The sequence below is a fragment of the Elgaria multicarinata genome, chromosome 15 (assembly GCF_023053635.1).
Source record: "Elgaria multicarinata webbii isolate HBS135686 ecotype San Diego chromosome 15, rElgMul1.1.pri, whole genome shotgun sequence".
NCBI lineage: Eukaryota > Metazoa > Chordata > Lepidosauria > Squamata > Anguidae > Elgaria > Elgaria multicarinata.
Window position 1 is genome coordinate 5,374,333 of NC_086185.1, and position 21,570 is coordinate 5,395,902.

General features: G+C 42.9%; 1 protein-coding gene across 1 annotated transcript in view; it reads left to right on the forward strand.

Annotated features, from left to right (window-relative positions):
* The window catches only part of MCF2 (MCF.2 cell line derived transforming sequence), an 82,694-nt gene that overhangs the window by 39,539 nt on the left and 21,585 nt on the right, over window positions 1–21,570 (forward strand). Inside the window, exons 17-26 of the mRNA XM_063141603.1 lie at window positions 1,089–1,204; window positions 1,292–1,361; window positions 2,631–2,723; window positions 4,879–4,971; window positions 5,760–5,885; window positions 7,255–7,476; window positions 16,627–16,719; window positions 18,124–18,202; window positions 18,527–18,590; window positions 19,798–19,904. Coding sequence (XP_062997673.1) covers window positions 1,089–1,204; window positions 1,292–1,361; window positions 2,631–2,723; window positions 4,879–4,971; window positions 5,760–5,885; window positions 7,255–7,476; window positions 16,627–16,719; window positions 18,124–18,202; window positions 18,527–18,590; window positions 19,798–19,904 — 1,063 coding nt within the window. The remainder of the gene's footprint in view (window positions 1–1,088; window positions 1,205–1,291; window positions 1,362–2,630; window positions 2,724–4,878; window positions 4,972–5,759; window positions 5,886–7,254; window positions 7,477–16,626; window positions 16,720–18,123; window positions 18,203–18,526; window positions 18,591–19,797; window positions 19,905–21,570) is intronic.

Below are 21,570 nucleotides of genomic sequence, written 5' to 3' on the forward strand. Positions count from 1 at the left end.
TTTATAAAATCCATTCTGACTGTGTTTCAGGTACCTTTCATTCTGCTGTCCTCTCACTGGCAGAATTGGATTCCCCCCCCCAGTTTCCCAAATTTGCCGAAATTCGCATTTGCACAAATTCAGACTTGCGAAAATGTGCACCCCTCCCCACAAATGTGCTGATCTTCCCAAAATGTGCATTTTCATGCTTTAGCCTATGGGAGAAATACACATTTTTGGCCAGTGCTTTTTTTTTAAAAAAAAAAAATTGCAGGTATTTTTCTACAATAAAAAAATTTGCGTAAAATTCTGGAAAGAAAGAAACAGCCTGATGACTCCATGTGACTCTGGAAAAGTCGGTTCGCTGCATAATCTGTGGGTTGGATTCATAGAAATGCAAATTCATTCGATTCCATTGTAGATTTCTCAAACTTTCTAGTTCACTGGCAGCATATAATAATAATAACAACAACAACAACAATAATAATATATTTCTTACCCACGTCTCCCTCTGGATTGAAACGGGGGGAAAACATTAAAAACGACAATACAATACATATAACTGGTTAAAAGAGCATATAAAACCGATACAATATTAAAATAACAATCACAACATCTTAAAATTCTTAGGTTTAAAATTCATCTTGGTAGGCCTGACGGAAGAGACTAGTCTTTATGGCTGTCTTAAACTTAGAGAGAATATTGTGACGAATCTCCTCCGGCAGGCCATTCCACCGTCTGGGAGCAACAGAAGAGAAAGTCCTCTGGGTAATGGTTGTCAGCCTAATTTTGGCTGACTGTAGTGAATTCTCCCCAGAGGACCTGAGTGTGTGGGGCGGATTGTACGGGAGAAGGCAATCCCACAGGTAACTTGGACCCAAACCATGTAGGGCTTTAAAGGTAATAACCAACACTTTATACTTCACCCGGAAACTAATTGGCAGCCAGTGAAGTGATTTTAAAGTAGGTATGCCACTGAATACATGTCGGCTACCCTGTGGCATATGGATGCTAGAGTAGACCAACCTGCAGAAGGTCCCCAGGAAGGTCCCCAACGGGGCGCAAGCGAAATGCACATAATGCTAACTTCGGTGGTGCTGTTGGCACAGGGCTACAGAGCGGAGATGGACAACCCCACGATGGCCTTCCTCTTGCCGCCCCTCTTGCAAAACCACAAAGACGTCCTCTTTGGGAACATGCCCCAGATTTACGACTTCCACAACAAGTACGTTGCCATCCAAATCGGAACGCTTGGTTTTTGTTCCCCGACCTCTCGCCTCCAACGGGAGCTCACAGCCTCCTTTTCTTGCAGGATTTTCCTCCACCATCTGGAGAGCTGCCTTGAAGCACCAGAGAGAGTTGGATACTGTTTCTTGGAAAGGGTTAGTAGACACTTTCTTTGAGCTGTGAAGCCTGCTGGCTCCAGAATTTATTTATTTTTTTGCGGGGGGAGGGGAAGTCTTGGGCTCCCTCTAACTTAGAAGCGGTGGGATAAGCAGACTGATAATTCTTCTTAAATGCTCTGAACAAAGTGGAAATTGTAATACTGTTAGGGCCCTATACTAGGAGTGGGCGAACTACTCCTAGTCCAGTTTGTGCTCTGCTCACTGGACTCCTGCCAGCGCCTGCATTTGGGGCGAGGCCCCAGTTGGTCCATGGGTGCCCGATGAGAACCCGCGTCTTTTTTTTTCCTTTTTCTTTTTTGTCCAAAAGCTGCAATTTTTGCAAATTCGTGGCTGGGAATATTTATGGAAATCACCTTAAGTTTGCATTAAAATGCAGGTGTAAAGGGCCATTTACACCTGCAGTGTTGCTCAAATCACAGTATCTATGGCCGAAATTTTGCTCAAATAGTGATTTCCGTAAATATTCCCAGCCATGAATTCATGCAAATCCCAATTTGCACACACAAAAAAGTGGCAAAAGTGTGAGCTTGTCTGAGTCAGCAGATGCCAAGTTGAGTCAGCTCAGGGTTTTGCAAGCTGGTGTCCAGCTGAGCTGGCAAAAACTCACCAAGCTTCACCCCCAAAACAGATTCCTTCAACATCCCTAACATACGCTAGTCCCATAGCCCTGGCAAATGCCCAACCATGCCACCCTCTGGAGCCAGCCATTGAGCTGCATTTATAGCAGTTCCTTTCACTCCAGATCCTCTGGGTTTCGAGAATGAAATGGAAACCAAAAGGGCTAGTTGAAGCGCCATTGTAATGATGTCAAACTTCTTGTTGTTTATTTGTTCAGTTCCAACTCTTCATGACTTCATGGACTAGCCCATGCCAGAACTTTCTGTCGGCCGTCGCCACCCCTAGCTCCCCCAAGGTCAAGTCTGTCACCTCCAGAATGTCAAACTACCTGGATTTGAAAGAATGTCAAACTACAAAGACTGATATCTAAATGGCTTGGCAGAGATAGGCAGGGGAGAGGCAGAGAAGAACGAGGGCTGGAAGTCAAAAGTATGGAGATCCAGGAGGACCATGGCAAACGCTGTTTTCCTTGGCCTGGTGGAGATTGCAGTGCTGTGAGATAGATTTATTGAACTGGGGAAGAGATATAGTAAAAGATAAGACTTCTGTGCAGATACGATAAATTGGCTTGGGGACTTTAGTAAGGGAGCATTTCACATTATTGTTATTGTTATTATTTTCCTGCAGCGGGAGGATTTTCAAATGTATGAGAAATACTGCCAGAATAAGCCGCGGTCAGAATCTCTGTGGAGGCAGTATGCAGAAAGCCTCTTCTTTCAGGTATTTTTTTTTATTACTACAGTAGTAAGTGAAAATTACTCTTTTTAATAGGGGTTTGCACAGACCCCCCAATCCGCTTCGTGGCCCGATCCGGAAAATCCAGATCGGGCCCGATCCTCTTAGCGCTGTTCTGCCCGTCTCCCGCTCTGCTCTGTGGAGCGAGATCCGGCTTCGCCGCTGTCACTATATGGACAGCGGCGGCGACGCAAGAGAAACCACCCACCCACCCCGCCCCCTTACCTTCCTCCATCGCGGGATTCAATTAAGGCCCCGGTTGAAGCCGGAAGAGGCCCAGCTTCAACCGGGGCCTCAATTGAAGCCGGCAACAGAGGAAGGTAAGCGTCCCTCCTCCTTGCTCCCTTACCTGGCGCCACCGCTGCTGCATGGATGGCGCCGCCGCCGCCGCCAGGTAGGCCAGGCCCCGGCCCCTGCCCCAGCGCCCGCCCCCTTACCTTCCTCCATCGCGGGATTCAATTGAGGCCCCGGTTGAAGCCGGAAGAGGCCTCGGCCTTCACTTCCAGCTTCAACCGGGGCCTCAATTGAAGCCAGTGACGGAGGAAGGTAAGCGTCCCTCCTCCCTGCTCCCTTACCTGGTGCTGCCGCTGCAGCAGCTGCATGGATGGCAGCGCCGGCGGCGCCAGATTAGTCCCCCTCCCCCCCACTTACCTTCAGGCGAAGCTCTGGATTGGGGTGATCCTCTTTGCCTCGATCCGCAGCCCCCCTGACTCTCTTCGCCTCCACCTTAAGGGTAGGCGAAGCCCCCCGCTCCGCTCCTGCTTCTCCGGTTCGAGGAGAAGCGGAGCACATCCCTACTTTTTAACATGGTTTTTTTTAGGTTGATTTGGGGTGTGGGGAGCTGAAATTTGGATATAGGCATGAAACAGTTCAGAGGTGTGCGGCTTCTTCTGGCACACCAAAAATATATCGTGAATTGGAGAGCTCTTTCTCCAAAATTTTGCACATTATTTGAATATGTTTACTTGTGTGCCATTTTCATTTAGTCAAGTCCAAGAGAATGGAGAATATAGATGGCCTAGGAAAAAGATCCTGACACATAGATTTACAAATCACAAGCTGAAACTGTATCTACGGACATAAGAACTCTAATAATAATAATAATAATAATAATAATAATAATAATAATAATGTTATTTCTTACCCGTATCTCCGTTTGGTTGATACGGGTAAGGAGACTATGACCTGACCCACACATAACACTGATCTATGGTTTAATTAACCCATGGGTTGTTGAATTTTGGGTTGTTGTGATGGGTGAAGCCATATGTAGTAACAAATCATGGTTTGTTAACCATGATCAACCCAGGAAAGAACCAATGGTTTTATTTGTTTGCTTGTTTATTTATTTGCAAATTTTCCTGGCTGCCTTTCAGGACAGACGCCCTCCCAAGGCAAAATGGCAATAAAACACATAAAAAACAGATTTATATAAAAATATAAAGTTAGAATATAATAAGAAATAGCAATAACAACAACAATGTTGGGTTATAAACCCTGGATTGTTTAAACCATATATGTAATTATGTGTGAACCCCAAACCGCAGGATGTCCATGGATTGTTTCACCACGCTACATAGTTGGTGATCAAGAGCAGTCTAAACACCCAGCCACTCTCCATACTGGTGCTACAGAAGTACAAAGACGTTAGGGATACAGGGAGGGTGAAGGAGGAAGGAAACAAACAACCCGAGGATTGAAAAAATAAACTGCAGTTTATTTGATCGTCTGCCAGATGGAGCCAGGACAGGACAACAAACCATGAGTTAACAATGAGTTAAATAAACCATGAGATTGTGTTATGTGCAAACAAGGTCTGTTTGTCCATCCCGCCCGGTATGTCTGCTGAAACAACATCTGGCAGGTGTTTTAATCACCTGTTACCTGTTCCTTTTAACAGAAGATACCAGGAATTGAACAGGAGACTTTATGCATATAAAGCATCACAGCTAGCAAGCAATCCTTTTTGTTGTTTTCTTTAGCTGCCCATTCTTGCTTTATGCTGTGCTTGGAGAATTTGGGCATATGATGGATTGAATTTTAAATCATCTCTGCCTGCTGTAAGGTTTACGTGTTGTGAATGTAATCTGTTAAAAAGCCTACACTATGCATTGTATTTTGTTTTTCTGCCGTGTTGCAGGAGTGCCAAAGGAAACTAGAGCACAAGCTGGGCTTGGATTCCTATTTGCTCAAACCCGTGCAACGGTTAACAAAGTACCAGCTACTTCTGAAGGTATTCACACCGTTCACAGATGTAAATCGGTCTACGCCACATTCATATTTCAGCAGTAATTCCAATCTGCTGGACTGTGTCATATTGGAATGAATCATAGAATCATAGAATAGCAGAGTTGGAAGGGGCCTACAAGGCCATCGAGTCCAACCCCCTGCTCAGTGCAGGAATCCACCCTAAAGCATCCCTGACAGATGGTTGTCCAGCTGCCATTCAAATTCTGCCCCACATCATATATTCCCTGTGGGGGCAAGTTGGCATGCCAAATGGAAAGGAGTCCAGCCTTGAGTTTAACATTCCTAGCAAAGAAGACTTGTGTGCCTGGGGCAGTCTCCACCAACATAATGCCCTTCAGAGGTTTTGAATTGCAATTCCCATGATCTCTGACAAGGGCCAATTCATGGAGGATAAGACTACCAATGGTTATATGCCACCTCCAGTATCAGGGACAGTATGTCTATTTACACCAATTGCTGGGGAACATGGGCGAGAGGGTGCTATTTTGTTCATCAGCGTCTGGTTGGTGCTGTGGATACAGAATGCGGGAGTAGATTAACCTTTGATATGATCCAACATGGCTCTTCTTATGTTCCCACGTCCCTTATTTTCTTGACTGCCCACTTGATGACTGGCAACTGAAGCTCTGAATGGACTCAATTTGTAAGAATGTGGGGTCGTGTTGCCAGCAGGCAGCTCTTTGGCACTGCAGGCAGCAAGAGGTCAAATTCGACTCTGCCAACCGGCCCGAGTGTAGATCCATCCTGACTTTGCGATCCCTTGATTTGTAGGAACTGCTGAAGTACAGCACAAGTTGCGAAGGTGTTCAGGAGCTCCGAGAGGCTGTGGTTGCCATGCTGGATTTGCTGAAGTCAGTCAACGACTCCATGCACCAGATTTCGATAACCGGTTATGAGGTAAGTATTTTAGATTGGGGAGGGAGGTAGAGATGGGATGGTATAGTAGAAATATGTCTCAGCATAGTTCCTTTAAGAGAGAATAGATCTCAGTCAGGAGTGAGGAACTGTGACCTGTCTGATGTTGTGGAATTGCTGTCAGTCCCAGCCAGCAGGGCCAACGATGGGATATGGAGTCACACAACATCTGGAGGGCCACCGGTTTTTCATCATTGATCTTAGTCAGGGGTGTTGAACCTCTTCCAGCCATTTCTTCCATTTTGGAGAAGCTCTCACGGTGGGGAGGTGAGTGGGGCTGTCAGGAAAAGGGGCAGAAGCAAAATATAAAAAATGCTAGCCTATTTTAGTTTAAACGTCTTACTGCCAATAACGAAGCCTTAACCATTTCAGCCTTTTAGAATGGAGAAGAACTGCACAAGCTAGAAAACCACCGAAAGACTGGTGGTTGGAGCCAGGGGGAAGGGCCTATGGGGAACCCCAGAGGACTGTATCAGGACCACAGATGGGCCAGAGTGGTGGCTGGTGGCTCCAATTTCAGTGGGGCTGAGAATCCAATCTTGGTTCCAGTCAAAACCATCCAGAGCTCTAATAGGAGCACTGTCCAAGGTGCTGAATCTGTCTGGATAGGCTTCAGAACTTTGGACAGCTCCTTTAGTTCTGACTGACTGAAACCCAGAGCAGAAATTTATTTATGTATTTATTTAGAGTATTTTTATCCCGCACCTCAGCCAAAAGGCTCTCAGAGCGGCTTGCAATGTATCAATAAAGAAGACAGTCCCTACCCTCAGGCTTACATTCTAAAAAAAGACATGACACACAAGGAAAAGTGGATGGGGAGGGAAGAGGGAGAAAATAAAAAGAAATTAAGGAGACTGTTTAGGCTGGTGGGAAGGCCCTGCTCCGTCCTCTCATCTCCCAATGGAGGGGCAAACCAACAGCTCCTTCTTCTTCCCCACAAGGTGAAGATGTTAGCCCTGGGGGCAGGGGTCCAACTGAAGTAGGCTCTGATGGTCCCTGCCTGCTCCAGTCTCCCTCCCAAATCAGAACTACTAGCCTCCACTGCCCCTGGGCCTGATGTGTGACACACCTGGTCTAGCTTTATTAATGGCTGTGAATCTCCTTGTGCAGTGGAAGTCTACCCAGGCTGAGGAAGCTATTTGTGTCTGTGCCAATCACTGTTGTGTCTATCACTATTGTTCGCGCATCACCATGTTTATTGCATTACATTTTGTACTCTGCTACTCTTTTCGTTGTTGTTTTCAAATTGTTTTTATCCTGAAAGTTGCTCTTAGACCCTTTGTCATTGGGTGGCTTATAAAGACCCCAAATAAGTAAAGCAACCCAATGAATAGTTCTTGTTTATTCTCAGGGCGACATCGGCGAACTTGGCAAAGTGCTGATGCAAGGCTCTTTCAGCGTGTGGACGGGCCATCGCAAAGGCCCCACGAAGATGAAGGACCTAGCCAGGTTCAAGCCCATGCAGCGGCACCTCTTCCTGTACGAGAAAGCGCTGGTGTTCTGCAAAAAGAGGGAGGAGCACAGTGACAGCTATGAGAAAACCTCCTCGTATAGTTTTAAGCACTTCTTGAAAGTAAGGAAAAGCTCAGCGTTTTACATCACCTTGACTTTCCACATCTGCGTTTCATTTTTAACTGGGGGGTAAACACCGGCTACAGACAGTGATGGAGTGGTGAATTTGGAAGTGCGTGCGCTCATCGTGATGCTCCACGCATCATTGCCACTTCCCTTTAAAAAGAAAAGACACTCTTCCTTAAATTAATTGGGATGATAGTATTTCCAATTGTGTTGTCTCGGGGGTCAGATAGGGATGTATGAGAAATTCATTTCTGTTTGTTTTCGATCAGGATTTTACTCAGTTCACACTGTCTGAACTGAACACAGGCTTGGCCACAGTCCACGGTTGAAGTCTGTCCATTTGTGAGCTTGCAATGTGATTTGCGGGGACACACACACACCCCTCCAAAAATGTGTTCAACAGCATGCTGATGTTTGAAACATGCACAACAGCAGTGAGTGAAGAAGTCATAGATTTCAAAAATGTACACAATGGCTGTGTACATTCGGAAATCTATGCACAGAAATGCACATGGATTTTGTTGCAGAAAGAAAAACAAAACCAAGCTCACAATCTTACTTGATTCGGAACGAGCTTGGAGACGGCGTTTGAAGCCACGTCCCTACTGTCAGCCATGTCTCCTTTGTAACAGAGAGCCAGTGTGGCGTAGTGGCTAAAGTGTCGGACTAGGAGTCGGGAGATCCGGGTTCTAGTCCCCACTCAGCCATGAAAACCCAGTGGGTGACTTTGGGCCAGTCACAGACTCTCAGCCCAACCCACCTCACAGGGTTGTTGTTGTGAGGATAACATGGAGGGGAGGACGATTATGTACACTGCCTTGGGTTCCTTGAAGGAAAAAAGGCGGGATATAAATGCAATAAATAAATAAATAATAATGAGTCAGCTCAGATCTCCCACTTGCTTCAGGCAAAACAAGATGTGATCAGGGAGAAGTGCCTCTCCATCCCAAACAAACCCACCCCAATACATACACCCACACGCAGGCTAGTGAGGCCTATAGAGCATTTTTTCTAATGACAGTAGCACAGGAGGGGTATTTTTTTCTTTGTTGGGATTGTAGCAGGGGAGGGGAGGGTTAACGCCATCTTCCCCAAATTGGCGCCTTCCAGCTTTGTTCGACCATGACTCCCCCGGCCAACACAATCAATGGCCCTTTGCTGGGAATGATGGAAATTGTAGTCCAAGCCATCTGGCGGGCTGCCGCTTGGGAAAGATTGGGTTAAACTCTTGTCCTCACATTCACAGACTGCAAGAATGAAGCCCCAGACCAAGGGAAAGGAGGTCTCCATGGTCCTTTTTCGGTCGCCCTGCAGCCCCACTGCTAGATAGGAGCCCAGATTACTTCAGTTCATCTGCTAAGTCCAACATGACAGTCACTTTTTGGATCGAGAACAGCACCAGGCTTAACAGAGATAAAAGGATCTGTTGTGAACAATTTTCCTCCTTTTTTATTATTAGTATTTTCCATGCATCCAGTGAAGGAAACAATGTTTCCTTCAGAGGCACCCAGCTGACGGTATGGCGTGTATGCCCAGCAGTGCCTGGAAACCGATTTTGCAGAAACAAAACATAATTTGCGAACAGCTTCCAATTTCCTGAGGCCATCTTTCATAGCTGGTGAAAACTCTGCCAAAAAAACAGAAGAAGAAAAATGAGCCAAGAACAGAAGGTTTGCCCAGGAGTCCTCATTTGCTTAATGCCTCAGCCCATCTGACCGTATTGTTCTATGCACATTGAGGATACAGGGTGTTTTATTACTAAGAACAATAGGAACTGCAAATGGAACATCTATTTATAAACAGCTTATTCATATTGATAAGGGGACCGGTTTATCTGGGTTTTTTGCTCCTCCACCCAGATCTGTAAAGGCACATCATAACTTGTAGATGTAACAATCAGGGCTTTGTGCAGGTGGCCTCTTGAAATTCTCCACCCTATTTGGGGCAAAGAAATTGGGTGTGTGCGGATGGGGGATTTCACTGAATTTCTCCAGGGGGTGGAGAAATTCTCTTAACCATCTCTCGCAGGTAGGGCTCACTGTTTATTTATTTCATTTTATTTTATTTTATGGATTGATTGATTGCATTTTTATACCGCCCAATAGCCCAAGCTCTCTCGGCGGTTGACAGGGTTGCAGCCAAGCTTCTTTCTTTCTCTTTTTTGTGGTAAGGTCTTTTGGTTTTGTGTGTGTGCCTCCGCTGCAAGTGGCAACAGCATCAGCTATATCGGTAGAGGGGCCCGTTTTGCACCCACCGCAATCTAGTGTTGAGGGGGGCGGTGTTGTGTCCAGCACCAGAGAGGTAGTGGATCTCATACTGTGCCAAAATCCATCCTCCAGTTTCCTGACTTTTTTCTTCCCCCATGCAAGAGGCTTCCCTAGTCCTGCCTCAGACTCAGAGTATCCATTTGGTTTGTGTCGTGTTTTTGAGCTTGGTGCTGTGCATGTGTTTTCTTTCTATTAGACACCTCTCCATTGCTTTGCAGGCCTCCAAGCTTCCTGCACTTCCTGATCTGAAAACAAGCCTATGAGGGGGATGATGTTTTCCCCTAGGCTTTAAGTGAAGTGGGGGAAACTGAGGAGGCAGCAGGTGGGGTTGTCCATTGCCGGAAAATCCAGCTGTTTTTGGGCTTGCCAGATTTCTACGTTACCTTTGGCTCAGCTTCCATTTGTGAGCCGAGCCGTGGGTTTCCCCCCAAATCCAGGAAAATTTTCCATTTTTTAAAACAACAACAACGTGTAAATAAAAGTTTCTACAAATTACAGCCATGATTTGAAATGAGCCATGATGTATATTCATGTGGTTTGATTGGCTGCAGGTGCTGATGGTTCATCCAGGTTCCCTCATTGAGGTTTGGCCTGATCCTGACTGGTTCTGGCTCAGTTTCTAAGTGGTTTATATATATATATATATATATATATATATATATATTTATTTTTCTACAATACTTAAACATACACATTTACATTCTCACATAAAACAACAACAACAACATACTACATAATGTTGAAATGTTGAATACATAATATCTTATCTAAATAACATAATCAAGATTATTGATTATTGTTTTACTATGATTTTATTAGATTGTAAGCCTATGCGGCAGGGTCTTGCTATTTACTGTTTTACTCTGTACAGCACCATGTACATTGATGGTGCTATATAAATAATTAATAATAATAATAATAATAATAATAATAATAATAATAATAATAACATACAAGTGCACCCCCCACCTCGGGATCTCATTCCTGATTCCAAAATCTCATACTTTCTTCTGCTGGTGGTTTCCCACTTCCTTTAAAGAACACAAATATTAGGAACTGTTTCCAAATTCCTTCAAAATCATTTGATTTAGCTATACCTCTTCTCCATTTAATATTACATGTCAATTTATCATTAATAGCTATATCCCATACTTCTTTATACCATTCTTCAATAGAATATTCCCCTTGAATCTTCCAGTTCCTAGCTACAATCAACCTTGCTGCAGTCAGCAAATTCGTTATCAATTCCTTGATTTCCTTTTTACATTTAAAATCTTCAAATAGTGACAGTAATGCAACATTTGGTGTTCGTTCTATCTTCATTTCCACAATTTCTTCAATCTCCAAAAACACCATCTTCCAAATTTTTTGAACATAGTTGCATTCCCACCACATATGTAAATACGTTCCTTTACCCCCACATCCTCTCCAACAGTTTGCTGATTGCTGATTATTTATCTTGTTCAATCTAACCAGAGTTAGGTACCACCTCCATTTAATTTTAAAATAATTCTCTTTTATTCTTACTGACATATTTCTCAACGCCCTTTGTTTCCATAGTCCCTCCCAGCCCTGTTGTCCTATTTGTACATTCAAATCTGTCTCCCAAACCATTTTACCTGAATTATCCATCAACCCTTTCTCCACCAGTATTCTATATATTTCACTCACCAACCCTTTTAATACTGTTCTTTTCTCCCTATCATTTTCTTTCTTGACTATTAATTCCTCAAACTTCGTCAATTCTCTACAATCTCCGTTATCTCTTACCCACTTTTTGGTCCACTGTTCTAATTGCCAATAATTTAACCAAGTTAATTTTTTATCTTTAAGGACCTCTTCCATATCCTCTCTTGTATTCATTCCTCTTAACCATTCCCTTAATTTCATTTTATTTTTTTCTATTAAAACTTTACTTAATCTACGCTTTAATTCCTCCAGGAAATTCTTTAACATTATTACCGGTGACAAAGGGGAGCTGCTCGGAAGCAGCTCCCCTTTATATTTACTCCAAATTTCCCAGTGAGACCTCAAAAACGGGTTATCTATACTTTCTATCCATTTTTTTTCCCTTCCCTAAAAAATACATTTTCCAAATTAATCTCTATATTACTTGTAGTTTTATCCTTCATCCAATCTAATTCTCCTATTCCTATAATTGCCTCCACAATATGTCTTAATCTGTTAGCTACATAATATAATTTAATATTTGGGAGACCCAATCCCCCCTTTTTTTTTACTTAGATACCATTTACTTTTATTTACCCTAGCTTTTCTATCACCATTACAATAATTATTTATGATACTCTGCCAACTTTTTATCTCTAATTCTGAAATTTTTATTGGTAGCATCCTAAACACAAAATTAATCTTTGCTAAAATCTTCATTTTTATTAATGCTATTCTTCCAAACCAGGATAAATTTAATCTTTTATATTTTTCCAATTTTGCTAAAATCTTTTTTTTAAACACATTTAAATTCTCTTTCTCTAAACTCTCTAACTTCTGCGTAATTTTTATTCCCAAATATCTAATCTGATTCTTAACTCTCATTTCTCTTCCCTTTTCTTCCCAATCCTTCTCTTCCTTTTTAGTATAATTAAACAACATCATTTCTGATTTGGACCAGTTTATTCTTAACCCAGTAATATCCTCAAATTCTCTCAGTTGCTGTTTAATTCTCCCCATCTTTTCTATTGGATTTTTAATGGTCAGCAGCGTGTCATCTGCAAACATATTCAGTTTAATTTTTTTCATACTACCTATTCCTTCAATCTCCTCATCTTCTCGTATTGCATTCGCCAATAATTTCGCCAATTTTTGTGAACCGCCCAGAGAGCTTCGGCTATGGGCGGTATAAAAATGTAATAAATAAATAAATAAATAAATAATTCCATTACCATTACAAATAGGACCGGCAAGAGTGGACATCCTTGCCTTGTCCCTCTGGCTAGTCATATCTTATCCATCACACCATCATTCACTACCACTACAGCTGTATTTTGAGAGTACAACTGTTCTATTATAGCTTTAAATTTATTTCCAAATCCCATTTTATTTAAAACCGTCTTTAAAGCTTGCCAGCTCAAACAGTCAAAAGCCTTGAAAATATCCAATGCCAGAATTCCCGCTTTAACCTTAAACTTATTTATCACCTGTATTACATTTAAAACTCTTCCCACTAAATTAGGCATCTGTCTACCTGCTACAAATCCACATTGATCCTCCCCTATGTATTCATTTATAAATTTGTTAAACCGCCTTGCTAAAATAGTTGAAAAAATCTTAGCATCTTGGTTTATTAATGAAATAGGTCTATATGAATCAGGGACAGTCAAATCTTTGTCTGGTTTTGGTATTAAAATTATTAATAAATGTTCCCATGATTCTGGTGTTCTTTCTCCTTCCAATATGGAGTTGTACAGCTTCAATAATTTCGGTACTAAAAAAGTTTTTAAAACCTTATAATATTCTGAGCCTAAACCATCTACCCCCGGTGATTTACCCACTTTCAGATTCTCAATTACTTCTTCTACTTCTCTTTGAGTTATTACCTTTTCCATTAACTCTTTATGTTCTATTTTTATTCCCTTCTTTATATACCTTTCTATATAAGCTTCCAACTTCTGTTTTTGAGTAAACTTTCCCTTATACAATTCTTGATAAAATTCTTGAATTTTTTTTATTTTACCCTTCATTGTATGACAATAATTCCCTTGTTTATCCTTCAATATTCCTATCCCATTCCTGGCTTTTTCCTTTTGTGTGAGTCTGGCAAGCAATCTAGAATTTCTATCGCTGTTTTCAAAATACTCCCTTTTCATATATATTAATTTTTTCTGAACTTCCTCTAAATTTAAATTTTCTAATTGCTTTTTCTTTGCTTGTATTTCTATTAATTTATATTTATTTTTAAATTGCCAATAATCTTTCTCCAATTTCTTAATCTCTTCCTCCAATTTTTCCTGCTCTGCTATTTGTTGCCTCCTTAAATTGCACATTTCTCTAATACATATCCCTCTTGTTACTGCCTTCATGGTATCCCAAACTACTGCCCTTATCATTCCTCCCTTCTTATTAATTTCCCAAATCTCTGACAGTTCTCTTTGCATTTTTCTACCACTTTATTATACTTCAAAAGTTTTGTGTTTAATTTCCACCTAAACGCTTCTTTATAATTCTTCCTAACTGTGAACTCTAAACTTAGCAATGCATGGTCTGTTACCTTTATTACCCCTGTTTCCATTTTACATACCTTACTTGCAAACTCTTTTGAAACAAATATATAATCTATTCTAGAGTATGTATGATGAACTGAGTAGTAGTAAGAGAAGCCAGGGTTCACCCCATTCAGTAAACGCCAGCAATCTACATAATCTTTTTCTTTTACTAATTTATTTAGTATAGTAATATTATTTCTCTTTTCCAGATTCGTGGGGTTTGACCTATCCACTCTATTATCCATTACCATATTAAAGTCCCCAGCTAAAATAAGATGCCCCTCCCTAAACTCCTCTATTTCTTTAAATAATTCCAAATAAAACTCTCTGTGTCTCTCATTGGGGGCGTAAACATTGACTAATGTATATTGTTCATTTTCAATTTGTCCCTTTATCATAAGATATCTACCATTATCATCCTTTTTTATAGTTTTTAATATAAATCCACTTTTTTTGAAATCAAAATTGCCACTCCATTTTTTTTTATGTCCCCAATGACTTTTCATAATAGACTGACCACTTTGTCCGTATTTCATTTACGCCGTCAAATTTTTGGTGTGTTTCTTGCATCATAATAATATCAGATCTTTCTTTATTTAACATTTGTTCTATTCTCCTCCTTTTCACGACTGCCCCCAGACCTTTAACATTGAGCGTTGATACTTTAATTTTTTTATCCATATTTACTCTTTTGATTCTTCTTCTGATCCCGTGTGCTCTGCAACTCATAAACATAAACAACAAAAAACACAAACCCTAAACCCCCCTTCAACTCCCTTCCTCCCACCCTATTAAACCCCCCCAGTCTCCCATCCCACCCCCCACTGCATTCCCCCCACCATATCCCCGTGAGTCTACCACTCTGGCCATTAACTACCTTAAGGGAGGGGGGGAGGCGGAGCTCCACCTGAGCGGCAAGATCTCTATACTTAACAGCTTTATGTATTATTTTCTCATAAACCATTCCACATTTTACCCCATCCCAGATGCCCCCGCTTCAGCTCCGTTTCCAGCTTCAGCTCCAAGACTTGCTTCCTTAAGTAACCCCAGACTCTTCAGCAACTCCTTGCCTTGATCCAAAGAGGTTACTCTGTATTGGCTCCCACCATATGAAAACTTTAAGAAAACAGGGTAACCCCAAGCATATTTTATTGCGTTTCTTGTTAACGTTTCAGTTATTTGCTTAACACTGAGTCTCCATTGGAGTGTTTGCTGACAGAGATCATTGAATACTTGCACTGCTTTGCCTTTATACTTTGTCATGGCCATGGACCTCAATTTCTTCATCACTTGCTCCTTTTTATAATAACTGCCAAATTTCACAAGAATGTCTCTGATTGCTCCTCTGTAATTTGCTCCTCCCACCCTATGGATCCTTTCCAGGTCACAGTCTTTTATATCAAGATCAGGCATCATATCATTGAACCATTTCAAAATTGTTTTTCTCAACTCCTCTGCTGGTTCTTCAACAAAAAATTTAATTCATACGTTGGAATTAAAAATACCAACGTACGGGGGTGGGGGGCAGAGCTGGACGCCATGATGGGTAAGATTTCTCCCTGAAAGACTCCCGTACGGGGGGATCTGAAACTTAATTATCTCATTTAAAAGGCATGGGTCGTTAATGAAAATGAAGGAAAATGACTATGATTGCTAAGTGAGGGTGAAAATCTTGTTTTTGGAAGCAGAATCAGTATAAGGAGTGAGAAAAGCAGCCCGGTTTCCGGCTGTAAATTAGTCAGACAGAACGGAGGGGGGAGCGATGAAAATGAAACTGGCTTTGTGAATGTTAAAGCTCTTCCGTCTCCCAGTCTGATAAAGCACGGTGATTTACACTCCTTATCTGAGAAGAATGTCTAATTGGCAGTAAATTCACCCTTTAAAAAGCATCGAAGGAGGAAGTGTTTATCTGCATAGAAAAAGAGACGGTGCGGATTGTATACGGGACATTAAGTGAGAGTTAAAAATAGATCCATGCCGATCGTTAGAATTTTTTTTAAAAAAAAACCCTGGGAAGGCTACCTAGCAGAGATTACGTCCCTCTAATCATAATTTGGCCCGTCTTGAGAAAGTGTCTACAGAAGAAGTTACACAAAGTAGCGGGAGCGAAAGTGAGAGCGACGGATCTGTCAAGATGGCGGAGAAATCTGGCACGGTGCCAACTTCAACTACAATGGAAGATTTGAAGAGGCTGATTTTGGACAGTACAGCAACATTGAGTAAAAAGATGGATGAAAATGCAAAGAAAGCAGATAAGAGGATGGGGGTGCTCGCAGACAAGATTGCCCAGAATGACAGAGCTATAAAGATGCTAGATGTTGAAGTAAAATCACTGGAGAAAAGGCAGGATACCTTTGAAAAAGGTTGTGAGGTGAAGTTCCAAGATCAAGAATTAAAGCTGATCCAGTTGCAGGATCAGGACCGAGTTTCTAAGTGGTATTGCAGCAGACACTTATTTGTGACTGAAGCTGTTGTTTTGTACCAAAACGTTTCATGTTTTATAATCTGATCACATATGTACATGTTTTAAACATTTTGAAGCTAAGTAATTTCACTTTTTTTTAAAAAAAAAATATGATTTATAAGTTTTGAGTGCTGTACTATGCCAATCACATCACCTGAATGTCAGTTGATTCTTGGTTTTTTTATTCTTTCCAGATGAATGCTGTTGGCATCACTGAAAATGTGAAAGGAGACCATCGGAAGTTTGAGATCTGGTACAGTGGCCGGGAAGAAGTCTACGTTGTCCAGGTTGGCTTAATTTTATACCGCCCAAGAGTGTAAGAATTGCCCCATTCAATCAGAGTGTGGCTCCATCGAGTTAAATTGTTCTCGCTCAAACACGCTGGAACGCGTTCAGAGGAGGGCAACCAGGATGATCAGGGGTCTGGAAACAAAGCCCTATGAGGAGAGACTGAAACAACTGGGCATGTTTAGCCTGGAGAAGAGAAGATTGAGGGGAGACATGATAGCACTCTTCAAATACTTGAAAGGTTGTCACACAGAGGACGGCCAGGATCTCTTCTCGATCCTCCCAGAGTGCAGGACACGGAATAACGGGCTCAAGTTAAAAGAAGCCAGATTCCAGCTGGACATCTGGAAAAATTTCCTGACTGTTAGAGCAGTACAACAATGGAACCAGTTACCTAGGGAGGTGGTGGGCTCTCCCACACTAGAGGCATTCAGGAGGCAGCAGGACAACCATCTGTCAGGTATGCTTTAGGGTGGATTCCTGCATTGAGCAGGGGGTTGGACTTGATGGCCTTGTAGGCCCCTTCCAACTCTGCTATTCTACTATTCTATGAAAGCCCATCCTGATGTCTTGGGAAGATCCCAAGTAAGCTACAAGGTCACACCCATGCCTGTTGTTTGCACTTCTAAGACAAATCCTGCTGGATCAGCCTAGGGATGTATGAGAATTTCATTTTTTCCCCTTGCAGAACATGTCGTATTCAAAGCTCATCCACTCAGAGAGCCACCATTTTGTGTAAAAATGGCTGCTCGGGCTTTCCTAGGAAAGTAATGTTATAAAAATGGTGGCCATAAAGGGGCCATTTATGCAACATTATAGATAGGGACCTGGCTTGGTCAGCAATGGACAAAACCGGGTGTAGGGGAGGAGTTTGCCCATCCCTTGCTGTGCTTGGCTGGCCACACCAAAGAGCCACCCTGTGCAGAGAATTTCAGAACATGGAGTAGCCATCAAGAACGCCCTCTCTCATGTTCCCTACGAACATGCCTCCAAAGGCGGAGGGACTGCGAGGAGGGCTTCTCCTGAGGTTCATAAAACCTGGCTAGTGGCTACTGTAAAAAACACACACTCATACATACACACACACACGCACACACACACACACACACACACACACACAGTAGTGATAGGTCAATGTTTCTTTGTGCGTGTGTGTTTTTGGTAATGTTTTGACCTTGCTGTTCATTGGAATAAGGTTCCCAGAGTAGCTTACAGATGTCAGTAATAAGACATTTTTTAAAAGTCGTGACCCAAAGGAAAAGGGTTTTTGGGCAGAGGGGATTTTGATGATCCCAAGTGAACTTGGATGAGTTGGGGTCTCTTTCAACGTTCGGTAGTGTAGAAGCCATGTTCTTGATCCAGAAGGAGCCACTGGTCTTCAGACAAGTTCTCTCTTCTGTCAGGCTCAAACCGTCGATCTGAAGATGGCCTGGCTCAATGAGATCAGAAAGATTTTGTTCAAGCAGCAGGAACTTATCAAAGGTACGTTGGGGGCTTCCAGGCTTGGCTTTGGTTGAGCCTTTTGCAGTTCCCTGTTGAGAATGGGGCCAGCCCATTGGGTTTCCCCGAGGAAATAGTGTAGTCAACAGTAATCTAGAGATACAATTGGTCTGAACAGATATAAGGCAGATTTCTAGGCTAGGTACATGTCCGTGATCCAGTTTCCTTGCTGGATCAGGCAAGGATCCTTTTAGCCCAGGATTCCACTTTCAGAGTTAGAGGTCTAACATTCCCCACCTCCTAGTTTTATGAGCACCTGACAAATGGAAGGTATAAATTTAACACAATTTTCCATCATACTCACAGTTGAGAAGCAGCCACCACCTTCGTGTACAGACCAGATCCATCTTTCTCCTCCACTGAACGATGGGTAAGTTGGCCAACCCAAAATGGTGATTCCTCCCCAGCCCTTCTTGGTTGAGAATGTGGCAACAGTATATACAAAGGTTAAGCAATATGGTGCCAATGTGCCTCCTGGGCACTTTTCTTGGTGCCCACCAAGGTCCCCAACTTCTCCTGCTTTTGTTTTTAATTAATACATTTCCTTACCAGCAGCTTGGGTTGCTGTGGAATAGAATTCTGTTCATGCTGAATGTTGTGGGTTCAAAGGAGTTGTTGTCTCTGTATGTGTGAATGAGTGAGTGTGAGGCTCGGACCTTACCTCTGCCTTTACTCAGTCTTTTGGGAAGGTTACTTGTTCTTTGCCATGCCTCCCATGGCAGCCATTTTGTGGTGGTGCCAGGAAGTTTCTCAAATGGCCAGATGTGCCCACAGCCCCGAAAAGTTGCCTACACCCCATATATACCGCTCTTAAGACAGTTATGTGCTTAATTAAAGGTAATGACATTTGTTTGGGTAATGTCGCAACAGTGCGATATGGCTGCAAGAAAGGCAAATGCTATTTTGGGCTGCATTAATAGAAGTATAGCTTCCAAATCACGTGAGGTACTGGTTCCTCTCTATTTGGCCCTGGTTAGGCCTCATCTACAGTATTGTGTCCAGTTCTGGGCTCCACAATTCAAGAAGGATGCAGACAAGCTGGAGTGTGTTCAGAAGAGGGCAACCAGGATGATCAGGGGTCTAGAAACAAAGCCCTATGAAGAGAGACTGAAAGAACTGGGCATGTTTAGCCTGGAGAAGAGAAGATTGAGGGGAGACATGATAGCACTCTTCAAATACTTAAAAGGTTGTCACACAGAGGAGGGCCAGGATCTCTTCTCGATCCTCCCAGAGTGCAGGACACGGAACAACGGGCTCAAGTTAAAGGAAGCCAGATTCCGGCTGGACATCAGGAAAAACTTCCTGACTGTTAGAGCAGTGCGACGGTGGAATCAGTTACCTAGGGAGGTTGTGGGCTCTCCCACACTGGAGGCCTTCAAGAGGCAGCTGGACAACCATCTGTCAGGGATGCTTTAGGGTGGGTTCCTGCATTGAGCAGGGGGTTGGACTAGATGGCCTTATAGGCCCCTTCCAACTCTGCTATTCTATGATTCTATGATTCTATGTAGGGGTGTGTGGTCATAGCTTGGTAGGTTTCATTTCCTCTGATTCTCTTTATGGACCTTATGTATTTTCAGGAAACAACCAAGAGCCTCTGTAAGCTCAGAGGAGAATGATTCTGAGCGTACCAGCCCTGTAGCTTTGGACAGCATTGCTTCCTCACCGCAGAACAAACCAAGCAGGCGTAAGTGCAACTTAATAGTACCTATATTTACAGTTTTCTGTGTGCTTCCCTGGGTTGGGACATTGCTAGGCCTGTGCCCATGGGACCCAAATCTATCTATTTATTTATTTATTTATTACATTTTTATACTGCCCAATAGCCGAAGCTCTCTGGGCAGTTCACAAAAATTAAAACCATCATAAAACAACCAACAGTCTAAAAACACAAATACAAAATACAGTATAAAAAGCACAACCAGGATAAAACCACGCAGCAGAAATTGATATACGATTAAAATACAGAGTTAGAGCAGTAAAATTTAAATTTGTTAAAATTAAGTGCTAAAATACTGAGAGGATAAAAAGTAGGGGTGTGATCTGCTCCGATTAGGAGCGTAGAAGCAGTAGCGGATTGGCCTGCTCCGCCTTACCCAGAGGCGGAGTAGGAGCGGACCGCGGACCCCCTAGAAGCAAGGCGAAGAGAAGCGGCCATTTTTCGGAGCTCCTACTTCAGGCGGAGCGCTCCGGTCGCCATCTTGAAAACATTTCACCATAGGATTGCATTGCGGCAAATAATCGCGCATAACTACGTTCTTTTTGAAGCTATCGTTCTAGAAATTCTTGCGCTCAGAGAGTCGTGGATGGGGGTCATTTTGAGACCACTCTCACCTCTCTGCGTTGTCTGGGTCGCGTGCTATATTTTTGTGAAAATCGGGTCAACCGCGCGGCTCAAACGGCGTTTTCGGCTTTTCGCCCATAGGATTGCATTGAGGGAAAGACTCGGGCATAACTGGGTTGGTTTTTAAGCTATCATTCTGAAAATTCTTGTGCACAGACAGTCGTGGATGCGGGTCATTTTGAGACTACTCTCAACTTTCTGCGTTGTCCGGGTCGCGCGCTAAAAGTTTTTAAAAAATCGGCGGGAAAAATACCTTTTTCAAAGGGCTGAGGGGCAGAGTCAGCTCCCGGTCATGATCACATGATCCCAAAGTTAGAGGAGGGCATAGGCAAAACGGGTAACTTGGGATTCTGGGAAACTTCTCTTTCTTCATCTGAACGGGCTTTTCCCAATGTTTTTTAAAACAGTAGCCCCACCAAATGCACAAACACAACCTGAAATCATATACTAAGCCAAGAATAAGAGATAGAAACACAGCACTGCTCCCCACCCTAACCTTGGTGAACAACTGAATAGATGTGGTGCAAGGGAATGAGCTCCCCTAGGGCATCTCATCGTGGACGTGCCCCCACTCTCTCCTGCACTGGAAGGCCATTAGAGCCTTCCAAAGAGAGTAAAACGGTGGAGCAATGCCTATCATGAGTCGAAGTGAGCGTTTACTTCTCAGTGGTGGAGCAATGCCTGTTATGAGTTGAAGTGAGCGTTTTACTTCTTCTCAGAGCTGTTGGTGGCTGTCTTGAACTGGCAGCTACTTCCCCCTCCCCCGGGCACGTCCCCCTATTGCTGGTAAAAGACAGATATAGCCTTTTTTAAAAAATTCTTCTTGCTGTTTATTGAGCAACACTGCTGCTTTTAATTCCACCCCTCCTTTGTTTATTTATTGATTTATTCCATTTTATATGCATTACTGGCTTATCCTTGGCTCACTTCCATATGCCCCCAGAAATGCCAGCTGCATGCCTGCCTGCCTTCCCTCCCTCCTCCCCTGCCCACCTCGCAGGGATGTTGT